Below are 21,991 nucleotides of genomic sequence, written 5' to 3' on the forward strand. Positions count from 1 at the left end.
AGTGAAATTCAAAATTCACATCTGCAATTCAGGACAAAAAAAGTATAATAGAATTGTATAGAAAATATGTTTGACAGTTTATGACAACTAGTAATTTAATGCCTATATGTTTTGAGGGGTAAGACTATTCAACAGAGAACCAGTATAATACATTTTGATCAACATGACATAAGCAATTGATAATGTAAGAAACAGCAGACACTTACATTTATTGCATGAATGTACCAAAGCATTTGCAATTTGTTCAAAAGAATGATAAACTGCTTTCATGATGTGCACAAGTGACTAGATGATGTGGAGGTTGAACAAGAATTTTAGTTGTGATTTGAGAAATGCACCAAAGCGCCTTAAAAAAACGTATGTAATTAGTGTAAACATTTAATTAATATAATAATATAATATGAGAATGTTTCATGCAGCTGCTCTCCTCTATATAATATAATATAAAATAATATAATATATACTACAAAGAGAATGTTTGCTGTAACTGCTCTCCTCTTTATATAATATAAAATAATACAATGCAATATAATATAATAAGAATAATGTTTGCTGTAACTGCTCTCCTCAATATAATATAATATAATATAATATAATATAATATATAAAGAAAAAAGTTAGCTTGTTTGCTGTAGTGAATGTGTTGCTGTGGTAACTGGTAACGGAGTCCTGTCCTGCTCGTGCGGGGGGTGGGGGAGGGGCGGTGGCCACTCAGGGAAATCACTGATATTATGAGAGGAAACGGCAGAACGCAAAGTAGGAGAAAACACTTCAAACAAATAAAATCACTCATAAAAGCAAGCGATTTAGCATGTTTTCACATCTTTTGGTGGCTTGTGTGTTTTTATTAAACAAACTTGGATGAATAAATCATCACATCCATATTGACAGATTTAAACAGCTGTTCCTCCGCTTTTGGAAGAAAATATGTACTTTGTAAATTCACATGACGTATGTCTCTGTCTCTTCCCCGCTTCAAACTCGTTCCTACATGATTAATAAACTCCTATGTAAGTTACTGTACAGCTGTATAGTCTCGGTGACGCGCAGCAGCGCGATCTTCACACACACATAACGTTACACAGAGCAGACTCCGATGCGAGAGCAAAACTGCGAGGATTAAAGTTTAATAACATGCCCATATACATCGTGAGAGCTCCTGCTGCTCAGGGTAAATTAGTCTATTTTTATTTAAATAATAATTATTGCGAATTTATCTATTATTGAATGTGGATTATCTGTCAATTCATTCATAATAATGATATCGCCTCCGCTCCGCCATTTTTGTTGATGACGTGATGGCCTCAGATTGGTCAGATCATTAAGTCCCGCTCTCATAGTGGCTTCCTGCGCTCTGATTGGTCAGAATCCCCGAAGTGTGTATCTTTTCCGGAAGTGCAGTACTCCTAGAGGGCGCTGTGTTATACACACTTTAGTGGGGGGGCATACACACTTCACATACACAAATCACTTAAAACTGATTTTTTGGGACAAGTGAGATTTTAAGTCTGGACACCATTTTAGAGTATGCTGAATGCCATTATATAGTCAAACAAATGAGGACATACAAAATGTCCTCAATTTTTGAGGTGGTCCTCAGTTTACTGGTGTGTATCCTGGTGAATGTACCCAAAAGGGACATAAACAAACACACACACACACACACACACACACACACACACACACACACACACACACACACACACACACACACACACACACACACACACACACATACACACACACTTTTGATTTAGATGTGCACACACTCACACATACCCAAATGGAGCAATGAAATTGTACCAAAATCATATGGTTGCATTTCTGCCCCTCAAAGTTTTATTCTCACTAACTCAAAAGAAAGAACCCCTTAGTAATCTGAAATGGCACCTTGATTGATGAACGCCGTCTGCTCCCAGCAACCTTGTGGCTCAAGAATAACCGCATGATGTAGCAGAAGTGGAACATATGAAGAGCTGAATTTAACCAATGTCCAACTTTCCCTGGTGACTCTTCTAAGAAAAAAAGGAAAAACAAGATTACTTCATTCAAAGCTTGTGTATTTACCATGTAATTTGGCAAATATAAAAAGTGTGTGTGTGCTTCAAAGCAGCAGAGGACTAAATAGATGGCCAGACGTTGTTTTGAATTTGAACTTCATGTTTTCTGTTTTGTTAGCCATGACAACAGTCTTAAAGAAACGAAAAAGAGACTGATATTGTCTGAGGCCTGCAGTAAAACTTTATAGTCTCTTTCTCTTCAAAAGAGATGACCACAATAAATGCCTGTCTGAATTGTCTCCTATTGCAGGTGACAATAACTGGGATCTGACCTTCAAGGTCAGGAACCTTAAAGGGAAAGGGTCAGTCATACAGTCATATTATCTTGACTTCCAAAGTCGTAAAGGGATATTTCAAACAAAAATTATTTACTCATGTCGGTCAAAACCTACGCTGTTATGTTTGAAACACAAAATACATTTTTTTTGGAGGAATTTTCATGCAGATCTTGAACTGTGTGTTTTTTCTCTCTTTAGGAATGCCAGCTGTTCTTGGTCTAGCTGGCCTGGTTCTGATGCTGCTCACCACAAGTGCCAGGTCTGAGTCGGCAGAGCTGAGGTTCCAGGGCCAGACTCAGTTTGTTGTGAACGAGAGCAGCAGGGCTATAGTGCGTCTTGTGGTGGAACGAGTTGGAGATCCAGTTAATGTCACAGCTCTGGTTCTGGTAAGTTTAGAAGAGCAATCTGCATGAGTATGGTTAATCGTTGTTACTATCAGTTTGTGTGTCTGCCAGTTGTTTGGTGTTTTTAATGTATGTAAACCTGGTTTTATCAAAATGAATATACAATTTGATCAAATTAAACTGTATGCTGATCAAAATGTTCCAATTTTGGTGCTCAGGCTTTAAAAGGATTTTTGGTAACACTTTATTTTACAGTGTCTTTGTTACATATGTTACATGTACTTATTCTAATAATATCAGTAAATTATGCATAATTACATGCAACTAACCCTAAACCAAACCCTATTCCTAATCCTATGTTGTTTATTAATATTACTACTTAAATGTATAGGCCTACACTGTAACAAGGACACATTAAAATAAAGTGTAACTATTTTTTTTTAAATTTATGTGATTACTATCACAGTTTAGTCCATATGATGATGAAAGAGTAAAACAAAACTCAAATCAGTTCAAAATAAACTAAATATTTATTAATAAAGCAAACTCAAGTAATCCACAAGTTGAAAGGTTATGAAACAGCATGTAGATACGACACATGAACAATACCAGACCACAAACTGAATGATTCTAATGAATCAAATCCATGGTAACAAATGAAGAGCGGGAAACTGGAATATAGGAAAACGGGTGACTGAGAGAAATAAACTAAAGGGGCTGTTTACATGACACCATCTTCAACAAAAAATGTAAAACATTTTATGCACTTTACACAACAACGGCGTTTTGGATGCCTGAAAACGCAAACTTTTGAAAACGGGTTTCAAAGTGCAAGTTTTTGAAAACGGTCTGGTATAAACAACAAAAACGCGAATCTCTGAAGACGATGACGTCATTGCGCATGCTATTACGTATTCAGTCTATAGTGTTTCATCGCCATCTAATGGTCTGGCAGCAGAATACAGCATTTTTAGTAGTTTTCGCAGATCCATGTGAATGGGGATCGTTTTGAAAATGGTGTCGTCTGTACGCGGAAAACTCACAGTAAAAACTTCTCCGTTTTAAGCATATCGTTCTCGTGTAAACTTACCCTAAAAGTCAATGAAAACGAAAACAAAGCAGGCAGTCCATGACACTTACATTTTTAGAAAGAACCACCAGTAAATTCTCAGGTTTTTTGTGCCTTTAAACAAATGTTGTAATGTAACAAACAAACAAATAATAAACATAAAGAAATAAATAAGATATTGTATGATTATTGATAATACAAGGGCAAATGCCAAAGCATGACAGGGTTGAACAGAAAATGTTCTACCTTTTATCAGAAAAAAACGTAAAGCATTAAAAAAACATTTAGTTTTTATAAAAAAAAAATTATTTTGATTGAATTTTATTTTTTAATAGTATTTTAATATTTATTAATTTGTTTATATAAACATTGGCTGAAATTCCAAAGAAAACAAACATTTTAAAAAATGTCTTATTTATTCTATCAAGTAACTAAATATATCACATAATGTCTCCTTCTAATTGTATCAGTAGTAAGTCATAAGGACACACACAACACACTGATGGCACATAATAAGAGCATGATGAGTAAGAAATACTTTAGTTATAGGAAGCATAAGTGAGATTTTGTACTGTAGATTTGATTAAGGCTCCACAGAACCTTTGAGCTAACCGTGCTTCTGTACTGCCTGATGTGTTAATGCCTTAACAGCTGGTTGGGTCTCAACACCCAAGCATCTGTCTGGTAAATCATATCATAGCACATATGGCCATAATTAGCACAGAAACACAAATATTCCTACTGTCAGAGCAGGCAGTGCCTGTTTAACACGCATAGTGGGCAAGTGTTGCCGGTTCATTGAATGGCATCCATAAATTCACTGTAGAAGGAAGGATCTAAGAGCCCGTTTTGTAGCGGCTTACAGTGGGTGGCATCAAAGCATGTGCTAGAGGTGGCAGTTGTCAACCAGATGGTGCCGGTTGAGTTTAAAAGAGGTCAGGGATTTCCCGTCACAAACTTTGAGGTGTTTTATAAAGAACCGTTTTCTCCCAATCCAAGTCTTGATTTTTGTTCAGCACGTTCCGAAATAAAACAAAAACAAAGAACATCTATGCTTTAAAAGAATTGTTCCCAAAACTAAAACAATTGATGACTGTTCTCCATGTTTTCCACGCATTATCTTGTGCTTGTCCAGCTTCAGGGAGAGGACACTGGTGACTTTGAGGCCACAACTGCTGCTGCTTTTCTGCTGTCCTCTGAAAGCAGTAAAACTATCTTCATCGCTGTGAGGGATGATGACATACCTGAGGCTGATGAGACCTTTGTGTTCAACCTCCGCCTGCAGGTAATGCTTGAACCAGGAAACACTGACTCTCTGCAGGTAGAGCCCAGTGGTTAAATATCTGTGCATGTAATTAAAAGGGTGTAGGTTCAAATCCAGTAAAAGCTGGCCGATAGTGCCTATAAGCAAGACACTTACGCATGGTTTCACAGACAAGGCTTTTGCCTATCTCATACTAAAATGCATGTTTGAGCTGTTTTAACGGAAAGCAACTTGCTCTGACAAATCTTAAAATATGTCGGTGCCATTGTTTTGTCTCAAGATGCACACCAGTGATGTTTTTTTTTTTTCTAAGGCACTTTTATTAAAGCTACTTAAATGCCCTAATTGAACTAAGGCCTAATCCTGGCTTAATCTAAGCCCTGTCTGTGAAACCGGGCCTTAAAGGGTTAGTTCACCCCAAAATGAAAATTCTGTCAGTAATTACTCACCCTCATGTTGTTCCAACCTCATAAGACTTTCGTTCATCTTCGGAACACAAATTAAGATATTTTGGATTAAATCTGAGAGCTGGATCACTCCGCCATAGGCTTCTTAAGGGATCGAAGTTTATCAGTACTTTCTGAGAAAGTATTGATAAGTATTGATTAGTTCACCCCAAAGTATTGATTAGTTCACCCCAAATTTCATTTTGGGGTGAACTAACCCTTTAATTTCAGGTTGTTCAAGGGGATCTCGGTTTCTAATAAAATAAAATAATTTAATTTTAATTTATAAAATAAATTAAACATCCTTATATCTGTATATCTAAGCATCCATAAAACAAAATCAATTATCAATGGCTTTTTAACCCCATTACCAAATTGTTAGGGTTTTTTGTTTTGTTTTTAATAATTTTGTTATGTGCTTGTAATTTTTCATATTTTGTATTTAGCTTTAATTTATTTTTATTTCAGTTTACTTTGAGTAATTTTAGTACTTTTCCCCAATTTTTTTTTTATTTAAATCTTCAGATTGTATTGCGGTTACAGTTTTTCATTAACCCTGGTTAATACATTTTTTTTTTTTATTTGAGCTGTATTTCAATTCATAAAAAATATTGGTAATAATATTAGTTTTACTTAAGTGTTTTATGAGATTAATGCCAAAACAATAAAACATTTGCCAGTGCAGATGAAAAAAAACTTAAATAAAAAAACTTAACTTAAAATACACTGTTAGACTTTGCCGTAATTTTACAGTTACTTACCGCAAAAAAGCCCAGTAAAATACCATTTATATTATTTACGGTTAACTACTGTAATATGCACTGCATTGTGGGTATTTTTAATGAAATTTACAGTAACTTACTGTATATGGGTATTTGCAGTACTTTACTGTTTATGCAAAAGCAGTAGTGCTACTGTAAATGCATCTCTGCATTATATATGAATGGGCATATAAGCACTGTACAAATAAGGTGTAATCATTGCCTTATAATTCATGGGATGACTGCACTTTTGTTCATTGTGTACACAACTTTATATATTTTTTAAATCCACAACTGGTTCCCATCTATGGTTCCCATACATGCAATAATTTTTTTTTATTTTTTATGCCAGGTAAAACAGTACACGTGTGGTGATATAAATGTATTTTTTTCATTATTTTAAATTATATATATATAAACTTTGCTTACACCTCACAAAATTTAAATTGTTGGCCTCGTGCGAGGCCCGCGACAACCTGGAAGAATGTAAACTGAGGTTTGTTGTGTGACGTCACGTGTCGAGAGTGCTCGCAGTCGCACATAACGGACGTCCCTGCTGAGAGTGGATCGCATCGCTAGACGCCAGCTGTGAGTTTTTCGGAGGTAAGTACTTTTTACTGAACAAATTCTTTTATACATTACTTTTACAAAGTAAACCATTACCAATATCAATTAAATATAGCTAAATGTATGAAGTATGGCTATTACAGGAGAATCTGAATGAACTTTCCTCAAAAACCGCCATTTTCATATCCCATTAACTTAAATGTCATAGAATTGACTGACTGCCTTTTCCAGTAACGTTAGATGGACCCAATCTAGTATTTACACAAACAATGGTTTCCCGTCTTTTTTACGACCAGATATGGCATATTTTACTCGTCAGTTAAATGTGTGTGGTGTTTAGGACTTAACGTTAGGCCTTGCGCGTTTTCTCAAAGGCACTCTCTCGCGCTCTCTCATAACAAAGTGTACACGATGTAAGAGATGTGACGGCTACATACATATACATTCTGGATTCACTCTGCACATAACAGAAATATGACATGTTAAAATAGTAACGAATTTAAAGCAATGTAATGGCAGACTAATAGATTAATAGAAAAATATTCATTGCAACATATTTTAGAAATTCTATGTCAATTATTGGTAAAACTGTAATCTGATTGACTGTGTGATCAATATAGCAGTCATCCTAGATCTGTGATTTATCATGTTCATAACATATGGTCATATTAGCCAATAATCATAATGAAAAATAATGTTTCTTCTTTTTCTCTCTTTTCCCTGTGTCAACAGGAGTTCTAACTACAGCTCAAAGGCTCTTTTAAGAGCCACAGCACTGAGCATCTTTGGCTTTGTAAGTATATGTTTTGACTAACTATCAGATGCATTATGTGATTAACATTGTAATGCATAACTTGCAAGGGCTCTACGTTTACATTTATTTTTAGGAGCACTTGTGTGAAACATTTCTGATTATTTTCAGTTGTACACTTTTTTTTCCAGGATTCTTTGAATAGAAAGTTCAAAAGAACAGCATTTAAGTTATCTGAAATAGAAAGTACTACTGTTCAGTCAGTAATTATTATAATTTTTTTGGTTGTTGAATAAAATTAATTCTTTTATTCAGCAAGGATGCATTATATTGACCAAAAGTGACAGTAAAAATATTTGTAATGCTACAAAAGCTTTATATTTCAGATTTAAGTTTTAAGGGCTATTAAGTTACTCAGTGTACCTTTTACGTAATTGTACATTCAGGCAATTATAGGGATAGTTCACCCAAAAATAAAAATACTGTCAGTAACATGTTGTAAACTCATGACCATTTCTCACACATTTTCTCTGTTTTTGTTTTTTGTTTTGTTTTTTCAGATCAGCCATCAGTGGTTTACCGGTATGGAGGCCAGTCAAGACCAACTGGGATGCTTTTTCATGCTTCATGCTTTTTTTTGCGTATTGTCATTATCTCTGCTTTGATTTGTTATGAATTCAGTTTTGAATTCTCCTTTTGATTCTAAACTGAACTCAATGGCTCTGCGAATTGGGTAAGAGACAAACAAAAAATACTTAATTGGGGAATTTGAGAGATGAAACCATGCTGATGACCTGGGTCTGTGGTAGAGTAGTGAGTTTGATGTGTTATTAAAATCGAGGTTCTGTGGGGTGCGGACTGATGTGGCAGTGAACCCGAGGTTACACCGTGAGTCAGTCCTAGAGCTTCTCCTGTATGATTTTAGGGAAAAATCGGGCCTATTGGATACGTCCAATATATTTCTTAGGCGCGCCGAAAGAACACCACAGACACAGTATAATCACCATGGGAAAATCTCAGAGTTGTGAAAATTATGATACGCCGTGTTTTGCCAGATGAGAAGTTTATCTATGTATCATCTTTTTACTCTTTAATTAATTTTATAACTGTATCGTATATCTCTTTTAATTCCTTATAAAACTGTTTTAAAGTGCCCCTATTATGCTATTTTAAAGTTTCCTAATGTTGTTTTGCAGTCTCCTACAACAGGTTTAGATGCATCAAAGGTCAAAAAACTGTTTAATTTTCTCATAATATACATTTGCACATCACCACATTTTTTAATGAGTCTCAAACTACTCGTCAGATTAATCAATCTCTCTAAATCCCTCCTTTTCACGAGCTATTCTGCTCTGATTGGCCAGAATGCTCAGTCTGTTGTGATTGGTTTACCGCGTACAGCGCATGTGTCGAAAACAAAAACGCCCATTGCCATAACAACATCAGCTGTCCTGAGGCTTCCTACACCGTAAACTAAACACAGTGACGAACAATGACGTCGATTTTACCATATCAATCCGAGCGCGAGTCCAATAATGAAACATTGGAAGAACTCGTTATTCAACCCGAACCTCCATCACAAGGACGACTCGAGCAGGACGTTTCTCAGTAATACACTACTCAGTTTGAGGTACATTGTGAGATGTTGCAACTGTAATTCCTCAGCATCAGCATTAAAGGGTTAGTTCACCCAAAAATGAAAATTCTGTCAGTAATTACCCTCCCTCATGTTGTTCCAACCCCGTAAGACTTTCGTTCATCTTCGGAACACAAATTAAGATATTTTTGATTAAATCTGAGAGCTGGATCACTCCTCCATAGGCTTCTATCGGATTGAAACTTGCCGGGCCAGAAACGCTGCGCAGTTACACTACGTGAACTAACTAGAGGCCCACAGAGAAGGAAATGAATAGTTGAATTAAGTCGTTATTTATTTATTTTTTTGCGCACAAAAAGTATTCTCTACACTTGATAAACTTAAGGTTGAGCCACTGTAGTCACTCTGATTATTTTAACTAGGGATGCACCGATCCACGTTTTTTCACTTCCGATCCGATCCCGATACCTGAATTTGGATATCGGCCGATACCGATTCTATTCCGATACCAGAGCTGTTTGCTTTAATATTATTATTATCATTATTGTTGATTTTATATGATGCTGAAACAAACTCCTCTCAACAGGCAAGTATGATATGTACGTATGTATGCATGTATGTCCCAAAAGGCAACTTTATAGTATAAGTATAAGGTCAGAAAAGGAAGTCAGAAAAACAGAAAATCCTGTTAACAGGAAAAATCCCATTCTGAAATCAAATATGCAACTGTAAGGGTTTCAAATTGATTGTCATGTCAATATTTATTACATTCCCAAAATGTCAAATACTTGAGTCTTGAAATATAAGAAACGTGCAAGTGTAAACATCTTACACACACACTATCAATAAAACAGTGTGCATCTGAACAGCACAAATCAAGTACACTGGCTCTTGTAGCATCAACAAATCAAGGTTTTAAAATGTCAAATATTAGAAATATAGGAAAAGTGCAATAACTGTAAACATCTTAAGGCCCTTGCACGCTGAGTCCGAAATCGTATTCGTGATTCGGTGGCTCTGAATTGTCAAAACACCATTCAAACTCCATTCAAACTGCTTGCTATGGATGCGAAAAACGCAGAAAATCGAACCCGATTCAAATTTATTATTTTTTTGACGGACGAAAGTTTCAGTGGCAGTGTGCAAGCGTGATTGACATAACGTGAGGACTTATTTATTTTTTAAATCCTCGTGCTCTTTAACGTGGTGCTTTTTTAAATGTTTGATTGCGTTCGTTGTGTTGACCGACGCGAGGGAGCTTCCACCTCTCTGAATTACGGCTTTGCAAACATTGCTTTTTGCTGTCTTGCTCTGCAGTGTTTCCAGTGTAAAGTTTTTCCACAGCGGACATAATGCTGCTCAATGCTTTCCTGCTAGCTGGCTGCAAACTGCGGAATGGATTTCCTGAGCGGAGGCGTGTCTCATAACTCTGTGTCTCATTGAGCCGCGCCTCCGTTCAGGAAATCCATTCCGCAGTTTGCAGCCAGCTAGCAGACTAGCCGGCAGGAATCACTTTTGGAGTCATTTCAGCAGACAATGTTAAAGCGCAGATATGGCTCATGGATATCGGATATCTCCGCAGGTTGGGACGGGAAAATCCGATACGTGAATTACACTGGTATCGGACCCGATACTGGATCAGATCGGCCCCATCCCTAATTTTAACGATGTCTTTAAGAACTTTTCTGGCCCGGCAAGTTTCAATCCTATAAAAGCCTATGGAGGAGTGATCCAGCTCTCAGATTTAATAAAAAATATCTTAATTTGTGTTCCGAAGATGAACGAAAGTCTTACGGGGTTAGAACAACATGAGGGTGAGTAATTACTGACCGAATTTTCATTTTTGGGTGAACTATCCCTTTAACAAGTGCTTGTCCATCAACAAACCGATTATTTTACTTGTACTTATTTATTTACAGAGTATTTTTCTAATTTATTGCGATGAACACATGGAAACTGCGGATACATTAGCCGAGCTCTAGCGTGAATGACTGATGTAACATAAAACAAATCTTGCTCCATGCTTAATCTTTCCTCAAAGTAGTGAGAACGACAGACAATCTGCATTAATAGACACAGTTTTAGGTAATAGTGGCCCACAGCTGCTTAGCAGAAGTATTTCAGTAAGACCAGTTAGCAGGAGACCTACACAATATTAAACTCAAAACTAAGTATTTGAACACCATCTTTCAAGAGCAAGCGGTTCTCGAATCCTGCATTGAACTCAGAGATTTGAGAAGCAGTCGTCAGTAAAATAAATGGAACACAGCAAAAGTTTAGGATTATACTGCTGTGGTATCATGGTAAAGATAAATTTTAACCACTGATTCTTCACATGCTCGTCCTTGAGCGGTGAAAAAAAAACTGGCTTAACGGTCACATTGTAGAGCACAGCGTCTTTTCGACATGATGCTGTCCAGCATCCACAGGAATCAGCTGCAGTGTTTGAGGTTCAAGTTTTCCGTGGTGTCTGCGCGCAATAAGTGGGCGGGCAATATGCTAATGTTTCATCCTGACGTCACAATGAAACGGCTTATGACTCGTTTGAAAAACGATTCATTTCATTGACTCAGAGTCGACTCTTACGTTTGAAAGACAATAACTTTATATATACGGTGCACTTTCAGATTTAAAACTTTGCAGGATGTTTTCATTCACTTAGAGCTGTGTCACACACTACATGAAAGGTAATTTTCAAAAATCCATAATAGGGGCACTTTAATTTTCCTTGGTTTTATTTTGTGATTATTTTAATTCCTTACTGTGTAAAGCACTTTGAATTGCCAAAGTGTATGAAATGTGCTATATAAATAAAACTGCCTTGCCTAATGTTGCATCACAATGTATAAAATGGATGTAATTGATTGTGACAGTGAATAAAGAATATGCTGATGTACAAGGACTCAAGTCACTTTTTTGGGAATTTATTAAATTCAATAGCATTCATGTAAAATATAAATTAAAGTAAATGTACTTTTTCATTCTGTAAAAATAAAGTGCAGTAATGGCAATATGCTGTAAAATGAAAATGTGGTAAGGGCATCTTACTTTAAAATGAAATTACAGTAAGGGCATCATATTGTAAAATTAAATCACGGTAAGGGCATCTTACTATAAAATTAAATTGCAGTAAGGGCATCTTACTGTAAAATTAAATCGTGGTAATGGCATCTTACTGTAAAATTAAATCGCGGTAAGGGCATCTTACTGTAAAATGAAATTACAGTAAGGGTATCATACCGTAAACACACATTTACAGGTAAGCTACTGTAAAGGGGAACTTACAGTAACTTACTGGCAATAGTGCTGCCAGTAAGTTACCGCAAAAATACAATAAAATGTCTAACAGTGTATATATTCTCAAAAAGGAAGTTTAAATATTGTTAACTGAAAAAAGAACAACAATTCTGATTGAACAGAAAATGACTTTTTGCTGTGTGACTTAAAGGTGCTTCATGTGCAAGCATCGGCTAAAAAAGCATCAAATTTGAATGCATACATTTTTGCTTTTTTTTTCATCACCTATAATTAAAGAGTTTCAAATGTGTCTGTGTATGTGCGATAGAGACAGAAGTCTCTTCCTTTACCTCTACGCTTCCTCTGCCCATTTTTAAGAGTGGGAATCCCAGAATGGTTGAAATTCTTGCTTGAGTGGACAGCACTGAAAGCTTGTCAACTCATCAGCCACAGCTCAATGGCCCATAATCCTTTGCATGGTCTTTGATGGGTTCCACTAACTTTGTATAAGGATTAAGTAATGGCACTGCAGCAGCAACCCTACGTTAGAAGTCACCTTCAAGCGAAATAACCAACTGTGACAACCACAACTGTCAGTGCCGTAACATTAAAGAGCCGCTATGCAAAGCTAATCACTATAAGAAAAGCACAGGCCTGGAAATAAGCTTCCTATAACACGCAAAGGAGGAGAATCTCATAGGAGTTTAATTTATGCACCACTAGTGGCACCAAATGGAACTGCAAAAATAACACCTGTTTCCGAAAGGTTTTCCACAGGTTTTATGCTATTAGTTGATCCAGAAGAAGACACTGGGACTCTGGGTCTCATTTACTAATGATTGTACATTTATATGCACAGGAGAACTTCTCACACAAAACAATTCGCAACACGTGTGCGCACACATGCATTTGTTCTTACCTTGGTCTAATGTTAATGAGTGACCGCATGCCCAAGGCTGTTAATTTGCATAAAACACGCCCAAAACTACCATATAAGGGCTTTCCACACAACCTTTTCTTTAAAGTCTTTCATCAATCTCAGCTCTCTAAAGACGATCCTTGAGAAATATCACGTGTCAAATATCAAACACATTAAACACCTTTATTATGTTAAAACTTGTTAAAACATGAGTGTGAGACTTCCAGATTCATTACCCGGTAATACCCGCTATAGATAAATAAATAGAAGAATAGAAAAGTGCAGTAAACCGTTAAACCATTTGTGCTAATCCAGTGTGTTTATCATTACTATAATAAATTAAATTTAAATAATGACAAATACCAATTTGCAATGTCAAGCAGCATAACGGACTGTTTTTGTACAGCTAATATTACTGGAAGCGTCTGACACCGGAAGCCTCACACATTCAACTTGTTCAACAAATGGCTACAACCCTTAAAAATAAGGGATGATATACAGACCCAAATTATACAGTGTTCATCAAAAGCCTTTTATGCAGATTTCATGCACACATTTGTGTGTACGTCAGTGAATGAAGACACAATATTTAGAAATTTGAGGAATCAACAACTGGCTTACTTTTAAACTGAAATGGAGGTGCATCCATCACCTTTATGTGTTGTCTAAGGATGTGTTTCTCATAGCAGTGCCTCTCGTTACTGTGGTGTCCTAGTCTGTTGACAGTGAGTGATTAATGACAACAGGTCATGGCTCCACTGTCTACTTGTCCGCTGTTTAACAAATGAACCTTAGGCTGGCAGAATGGGGCAACTTAAGGGTAACAAAAGACCACTGGCATGAAATGAAACCCAAGCTGAAGGCACTAAAAGGAAACCGAGACAGTCCTTAAGAGAAATTTACATTAAACATATGCTAATTATTGACAGACCAAAAAAAAAAAAAAAAACATAATGGGAAAAACTTGTTTTATTCTTTATTTTCTGCGCTCCATTATCTTATCATTATTTTAATGAAAATTTTTGTAAGCAAGTCTTAACAAATGTCTGCTACTGATGTATCTCTATAAAAGTATTCGCACCCTGCAGTGGAAGGAGGAGAGAGAGCGTTTGTGCGTTTTGGTAATGGTAATACTTTATTTTTTGTACTCTGCATCATAGACACTCATATGCATATATTATGTTTAATCTGAAATTCTAAATTTCTGCATATACAGCTGCAGAAACTTTTTTATAAAATGGATTTCTGGATAAATTGGTTAATAAAATAAAATAAAATAAAATTAAATTAAATTAAATTAAATTAAATTAAATTAAATTAAATTAAATTAAATTAAATTAAATTAAATTAAATTAAATTAAATTAAATTAAAAAAAAATATGGATCCAAGTGCAATATGTTCCTGGAACAACATCTGTGTTGATCCCAAAACAACTTTCAAATCAACCAATCAGATTTGAGGGACAAGTTTGCAGTTTGTCAAGTTTAGGCTTACAACCAGGGTTAGGTGCTTCTACATCAGTGTTATTCATCTATCATCTCCCTCTGATTTTAGGGATAAATTATAGTTAGAGTTTTAGGGCTATAGGGATATAGGACTACATTTTCAGACAGGAATGTTGTTCCAGGATCAACAAAATTATGTTGATCAAGGAACATGTCTTACTTGGCAAAATCACGGTGACCACACACACACACACCCCAAACACACACACTCACATACATTTCTTTTTATCTCTAATTTCAATGATTTACTTTTTCAGAGCTCATCAAATGGCGTCACAGTGGGAACTCCAAATACTGCCACCATCACCATCCTGTCTAATGATAATGCCTTCGGAATAATTTCCTTCAACTCAGTAAGTTTCTTTTTATTTCCTCAATGAACAGCAGGAAGAAGTTGTTCAGGGCATGCTGGGTAGGGGTGACTGTAAGCGTGAACTGTTTTTACTTTTTTCTGTGGTGTGTGTGTGTGTGGGGGGGGGGGGGAGGGGGGGGGGGGGGGATGTATTCGATGGATGGGAAAGTGAGAGTGAGGGAGTGGTGTGTGGGAGGAAAGGTTGCTGAGTTGCTTTTTTCCATTACAAAAATAAATAAATAATAATAATTAGGGGTGTAACGATACCCTCATGTCACATTTGATAGATCTCACGATACTGAACTCATGATACGATATTATTGCAATACCCCAAGACATATGATAAAAGGTTAACAAAGTTGATATTACATTGTGGGTGTAAATGAATAGGCTTGGACTTGGTACTGGTAACCCGAATGCACAGGACAATGGTGACACCAGAATAAAATAATATTCATGATTCTGAAGCTGAAAATACAGAATTATTTTAAACGAATATGCTTGCACTCTGTCACTCACTAGATATATTTAAAATAATGTAGGCTTCTTTTTACTGGTAACATACGACATTTGGCATTATCAGGACCAACAAATATTCCCCCATTGCATTATTATACATTAAATTCAACATTATATATAGAAGTTTAATGTAGTTCTGACACTAAAACTCAGAAAACCTTTCTCACACAGTAATTTTTATTTTGGGTGAACTATCCACGAGACATATTGTCACCATCCACGATACATATTGCTGCACTTTTGTGTTGCGATATATTGTGACATATATTGTGATATTCTGAAGAGAGGTACGGTGGCCGAGAGAGCTCAACGAGCTGCAACTGAAGAAAACACATGCAAATAGAAAAAAACACATGCAAATAAAATAAAACGCATGCAAATAGAAAAAACCGCGTGCAAATAGAAAAAAACACCCGCAAATTAAGAAAACATCTTCATCAGTTTCACAACACACGTGTGCTCCAAATACTCACAACGCGCTGCAAAAGCTCACAACACAAATACATAAACGCGCTGCAAATAACACAGAGCACAACGGAAATGTTTCCAGAGGAACCAAATAAGTGACGAACCCGGCTGGGACGTGCTGGCATAGATATCCATAAATCTATGCGTGCTGGTGCTTACAGCTTAAAATTATACTTTATTTATTTATTTGTGCAAAACATACAGAGATTAATATTTTTATGACATACAACTTGTATACAATGTACAAAATGTATTAACAATGTGTTCAATGTCATCAGAATACAAATGAGAAAAGAACAATGAGCTGGAAACTAAAATAAATAAATAAAAAAGATAAAGAAGAAAATCATGAGGGAAAGATATTTATCTATACATCAGTTACACTGTACAAATTGTTTCATGTTATTACATTTTCATAAAGAAAAGTTTCGTAAGAAATGTTAGGTAATGTAGGGTCCAAAATTTTAAAGTTGAGACGAGATATATAACGCATATTTTAAAAGTTTTTTTGTAAACTAAAACTAAAAATGTATTTGCATCCGTTATGTTAACAGCATTATATTTCTGTGGTAAGACCAGCTCTTCAGCTGATGGACGCCGTGCTGCGTTGTCATGGGAACATCCCAGGTGAAAATAATGAGGAAATTACTTTCATTTTCAATTTTATTAATGGATAGCCCCTTGAGATGCAACATCTCATTTTCAAGAGGGTCCATACATATAGACATAAAACTATATGTATGGACGCATAGATGTATGGATATCTATGCAAGCCATAGACAGTATAAGAATGCCAGCACGTCCCAGCCGGGTTCGTCACTTATTTGGTTCTTCTGGAAACATTTCCGTTGTGCTCTGTGTTATTTGCAGCGCGTTTTCTGTATTTGTGTTGTGAGCTTTTGCAGCGCGTTGTGAGTATTTGGAGCACACGTGTTGTGAAACTGATGAAGATGTTTTCTTAATTTGCGGGTGTTTTTTTTATTTGCACACGTTTTTTTCTATTTGCATGCGTTTTATTTTCTTTGCATGTGTTTTTTTCTATTTGCATGTGTTTTCTTCAGTTGCAGCGCGTTGAGCTCTCTCGGACACCGTAGAGAGGAGAATATTGTGAATGTCAGCAAAACTATGCAACTGTAAGCCACATAACAATGTGGCAAATTTATTGCGTTGTCATAACACATGAATCCAAACTATGCATAGAACATACGGTTGCACTTCATTTTACAGTATGTGCACTTACATATACTTACAGTGTACTTAAGAAAATACTGGTTAATATAAGGTTACTAGATGGGTTAAGGTTAGGTTTAGGGGTAGGTTCAGGGTTAGTACCTAGTTATTACCCAGTTATTGTTATTACTATGATTTCCATTACACGAGAGTAGATGTTAAAACTTCATGCTGATTTGTACTCGGCTTTCGCCAAGATAAGCAAAACTAAGACGTAGCTTTACAGTAAACTATGCTTCTCCATCCATTTACGCTTCTTTCCATATGGTGGTGTGACTCCCCTTCTGTCTGGCGTTAACGGCTGCAGTGTACTTGGCGCGTCAGCACACGCGACGGCTGCAACTACAGGACCAGCACGACAACCGTCTGGATTGAACCGAGTAGGGGACATCTCTAGGGTCTTCAAGTGGGCACCTTCCGTCCTCAGTGTTTCGTCGACTAGCCCACGACACCTCAAGAGGGCTCGACAGTGACTCTGGCGTCCCAGAGTCACCCCCCTCCGTCCCCCACTCAACTCAGTCCAGCTTACTGACCTCTACATCCCTCCTGCTGCTGAGACCTAACCACAATCTCACAATCTCTCCGCAACCCGACCATACGCGCCAACCCGTTTGACTAAGGCTGTCGAGCCCCACTGGTGCGTTATTGCAGTTTCAGTGGCAACGGTTCCGTATGGCATACCACCTACCGCAAAATACAATATCTGCCCAACCACCCGTCATTCACGCAATATCCACAGGAACGTATACAAATAAACCAACAGACTCTTCAAGTTTTCAAGAATTCTACGAAACCGTAGCATGGCGGCCTGCACACAGCCAGCTAGAATCTTTCCGTCTCAACCACAGCCAGTTGCTGCTCCTTTCTGCTGCTTCAGATAAGTTCTTTACTGTGCGACGCAACTCTTGGCCGCTGAATCCGATGTCTCTGAGGAACCGGGTTGTAGAGTGTGCCACAAAACCTCGACAACCTACTTCCACTGGATAAACCTGGACTCTCCATCCTCGCTGTTCTGCTTCAGTGGCCAGATGAGCATACCGCAGTTTCTTCCTCTCATATGCCTTATCTACCGCATCCTCCCATGGCACTGTTAACTCTATCAGTTGAACAATGCGTGCTTATCCAGACCACAAAACAATATCTGGTCGTAGGTTAGTGGTGGCAATCTCAGGTGGAAAAATAAGCCGTTGATCAAGATCAGCCAGCATCTTCCAGTCCCTAGCAGCTTCCAGTTGTCCTGGGCGAGAATTGGTGTTAACACCTTTTCTTGGTGGTTGCTCGCCTGGGCGGAGGAATATTGTCTTCTGCGTGTAATGTCTTGCTAGAACAGGTGGCAACTTATTGGTCATGTTACGCTTGCCTTCTAATGCTAAAGCCAAACATCGCAGTACTTGGTCATGGCGCCAAGTAAACCGACCTTGGCTAAGAGCCACCTTACATCCTGTCAAAATGTGCCTTAATGTGGCAGGTGATGAACACAAAGGACAAGAGGGATCCTCTCCTACCCAGAGGTTTAGGTTCTGTGGTGATGGGAGAACATCATATGTTGACCTAATAAGGAAACTGATCCTACTCTCTTCCATTGACCAAAGGTCTTGCCAGCCCATCTTACGTTGTTCCACACTCTCCCATCTCATCCACTCTCCCTGCTTGGCCTGGGAAATGGCCTTTATACACCTCATCCTCTCCTCCTGCTTACGCACCTCGTTGACTACCAGCTTCCTCCTTTGAGCTGGGCCTGCCTTGTGCCATTTAGGAGGAGCTAAACTGAGCCCAAAACCCCCTCTTCAATGCTGTACCTGTCCCACGATATCCTGAATTTGAAGGGCAGCCTTTGCCTCTACAACAGATTTCTTTGCTGACCACTTTCTACCAGTTTTTAACACAGGGGCTGCCTCCCTTACACATTTGTCGCGTGACTCTACTAAGGTCATTTCCAGTCTGACCTTGGCACACTTAAACTCCTCGGTTAAAGCAGAGACTGGCAGCTGCAATATTCCTTTACTATAAAGTCCTACTCTGCTGAGGCAGCGTGGAACTCCCAACCATTTCCTGATGTATGAACTTATCAACGCTTCCAGCTTATCCACTGTTGTCAAAGAAACGTCGTACTTGGTCAGTGGCCACAGCAACCTCGGCAGTAGACCAAACTGAAAGCACCAGAGTTTTAGTTTGCCAGGTAGAGCACAGCTGTTTATGCTCTTCAACCCTTCCACTGCTTGTCGTCTAACTTCTCCCACCCGAACTGTGTCCTTTAGATCCCCATTGTACCATCTCCCAAGACTCTTCACTGGCTTCTCAGAAACTGTTGGTATTGCCTCACCATTAATGAAGAATGTTTGATCTACTACCTTTCCTTTAACTATCTAGATGCTCCTTGATTTAGAGGGCTTAAATTGTAATAAGTACATACATTGTATGTACATGGGGAACAGGACTGTAAAATAAAGTGCTACCGAACATACATTTTTAACACTTGCAAAGTAAGTACTTATTCAAAAGAAGTACCTACACAGACAGTATGTCATGTCGGACATAGCCTAGTTATCCTGAAGATTTAGATTAGCTAGTTCAGATGTGTTTAATTAGAGTTTTAGCTAAACTCTGCAGGGATTTGGCCCTCCAGGAGCAGAATTGGACACCTGTGTCACAGGACCTCGTCTCTTAATCTGTTAATGCAGTTCCTGATATCCCTAATTTCTAATTTTGTCAGTACATGCATGAAATAGTGATATATGTTTGCTTTCTGTTTAGACCTCCCTCATTACTGTGGAGGAGCCAAGAGGTAGAAGCCAATATGTTCCTCTCACTCTTCTCCGAGAGAAAGGAACCTATGGGACTGTGACTGTCAACTTTGAGGTGAGCATTGCCAGAAAGTTTTTGACTCTGCTAATGAAAAAAAAAAGAAGTAGAAAATATGTTGTTGATTATATTGATTCTATTGCATATTCTCTATCTATATTTCTTTATGAATTCACAGATTTTTGGAGGTCCAAACCCTGCCAATGAAGATCTCAGTCCAGACATGGGGAACATTACTATTCCTCCTGGTCGTGCTGTTGTAGTTTTCAGCATCATGATACAAGATGACAAGGTAGCCTACTGTTTATAATTTTTTTTTTTTTTTTGTAAACATAAAATAAATCACATGAATAATGACAGCTTAAAGGGGTCATATAATGGTACATGCACTTTTACAAGTTGATTGTCCTGAAATGTGTGTTGGCAGTGCCTGTATACAACCTTCATAAAATGATAAAAATCCATCCATTGTTTTTGTTTTAATCTCCTTATATGTTTTCCCCTGCCTCAAATCAAGCCGTTCGACCATGTGACGTCGGAAGCCCCTCCCACGATTGTAGATTGACAGTAGCGTTTCAACACAGACCCGCCCTCGCTCGTGAGCGAGCTATCAATCATAGTCCGCGCGGACCGGCGCGGTCATTGTTGATATGCTGGAGCACTGTCTATGAGCAGAATGGCGTCTAAGCGATTGTGTTGTTCTGTTCTTGGGTGTAATAACAAACACAGCAGTCATTTTAATGTTCCTAAATCCGAACCGCTTAAGACGCAGTGGCTGAGTTTGTTTTCGAAGGGAATATTCCCCACAGCAACGTCAATGCTTTCATGTTTGCGCGAATCATTTCACACACCAGACTGCTTTATAAACGAGGGTCAGTATAAAGCTGGTTTTGCTAAGAAGCTGCTCCATTCGGTACCAACTATTTGTGTTCCTGCTGAACCTCCAGAAGAACTGAAGTGAGTGTAACGTTTTATTAATCTTTATATTAATATTTATATTAATCTTTGCAAATCGCTAGCTGCACGCTTCACAATGAATGCCGTCTAAGGTTTACACTCAGGGTACATTACGGCATGTTTTCTATGTAAGACGTTCTCAATATAATTCATAATCCCACGTTTATACTGAACAACGCGTTATGGTTATTGTGTTATTGTGTTACAAACGGTGTACACAGAACAGAGAGGCGGGGTGAGCAAAGCTCATTATCATTTAAAGTCATATGCACTGAAACGGCGTGCTGAAAACAGAGCTGTTTTTGACCAGGTAAAATAAGTGTTTTCTTACAATACTAATGAGAATTTTTAATTGAAGTATATTACAAAATTTTAATTTAGACCCTAAAGAATCATATTAGCTTGTACAAAAATGGCATTATATGACCCCTTCAAAGTTAATGTGAAACCCGTTTATAACTCTTTTTTTTATCTCCATAAGGCAATTTTCTGAGAGAAAGTGTATTTTTAATGAGAAAAACATGCAGGTCGAGACTTGATTTCATCCATTCAAAATTTATTGGATTGTGAGAAGTGGGTTATATTTACAGACTGTTGGGGAAGAGAGGCTAAAAAATAAGAGGGCCATGAATGTGTATTTTGTCTATATTTACAGTTTTTCTCGATTGCTTAAACACATTTCTTGAAACTATGCCTCGTATTCTCAAAACAGTAAACACAAATCCATAACGTCTCACCCAATTCCCCAAACATCCTATTTTCAGGTCAAAATGAAGCTCTACACTCAAAACCATTCACTCTTGCTGAAAAACCAAACTTTGCCCTCAGACAGGACACACAAGCCCTCAAAAATACACACACTAC

At 37.5% G+C, this 21,991-nt stretch overlaps 1 protein-coding gene across 1 annotated transcript in view; it reads left to right on the forward strand.

Annotated features, from left to right (window-relative positions):
- The first annotated feature begins 2,538 nt into the window (after window positions 1-2,538).
- adgrv1 (adhesion G protein-coupled receptor V1) overlaps window positions 2,539-21,991 on the forward strand; it is a 168,816-nt gene continuing 149,363 nt past the window's right edge. The window contains exons 1-5 of the mRNA XM_056262607.1: window positions 2,539-2,724; window positions 4,887-5,036; window positions 15,057-15,152; window positions 20,123-20,227; window positions 20,349-20,462. Of these exons, the coding sequence (XP_056118582.1) occupies window positions 2,539-2,724; window positions 4,887-5,036; window positions 15,057-15,152; window positions 20,123-20,227; window positions 20,349-20,462 (651 nt within the window). The remainder of the gene's footprint in view (window positions 2,725-4,886; window positions 5,037-15,056; window positions 15,153-20,122; window positions 20,228-20,348; window positions 20,463-21,991) is intronic.

The sequence above is a fragment of the Rhinichthys klamathensis genome, unplaced genomic scaffold (genome assembly GCF_029890125.1).
Source record: "Rhinichthys klamathensis goyatoka isolate OS25496 unplaced genomic scaffold, OSU_Roscu_1.1 h1tg000195l_1, whole genome shotgun sequence".
Classification (NCBI taxonomy): Eukaryota; Metazoa; Chordata; class Actinopteri; order Cypriniformes; family Leuciscidae; genus Rhinichthys; species Rhinichthys klamathensis.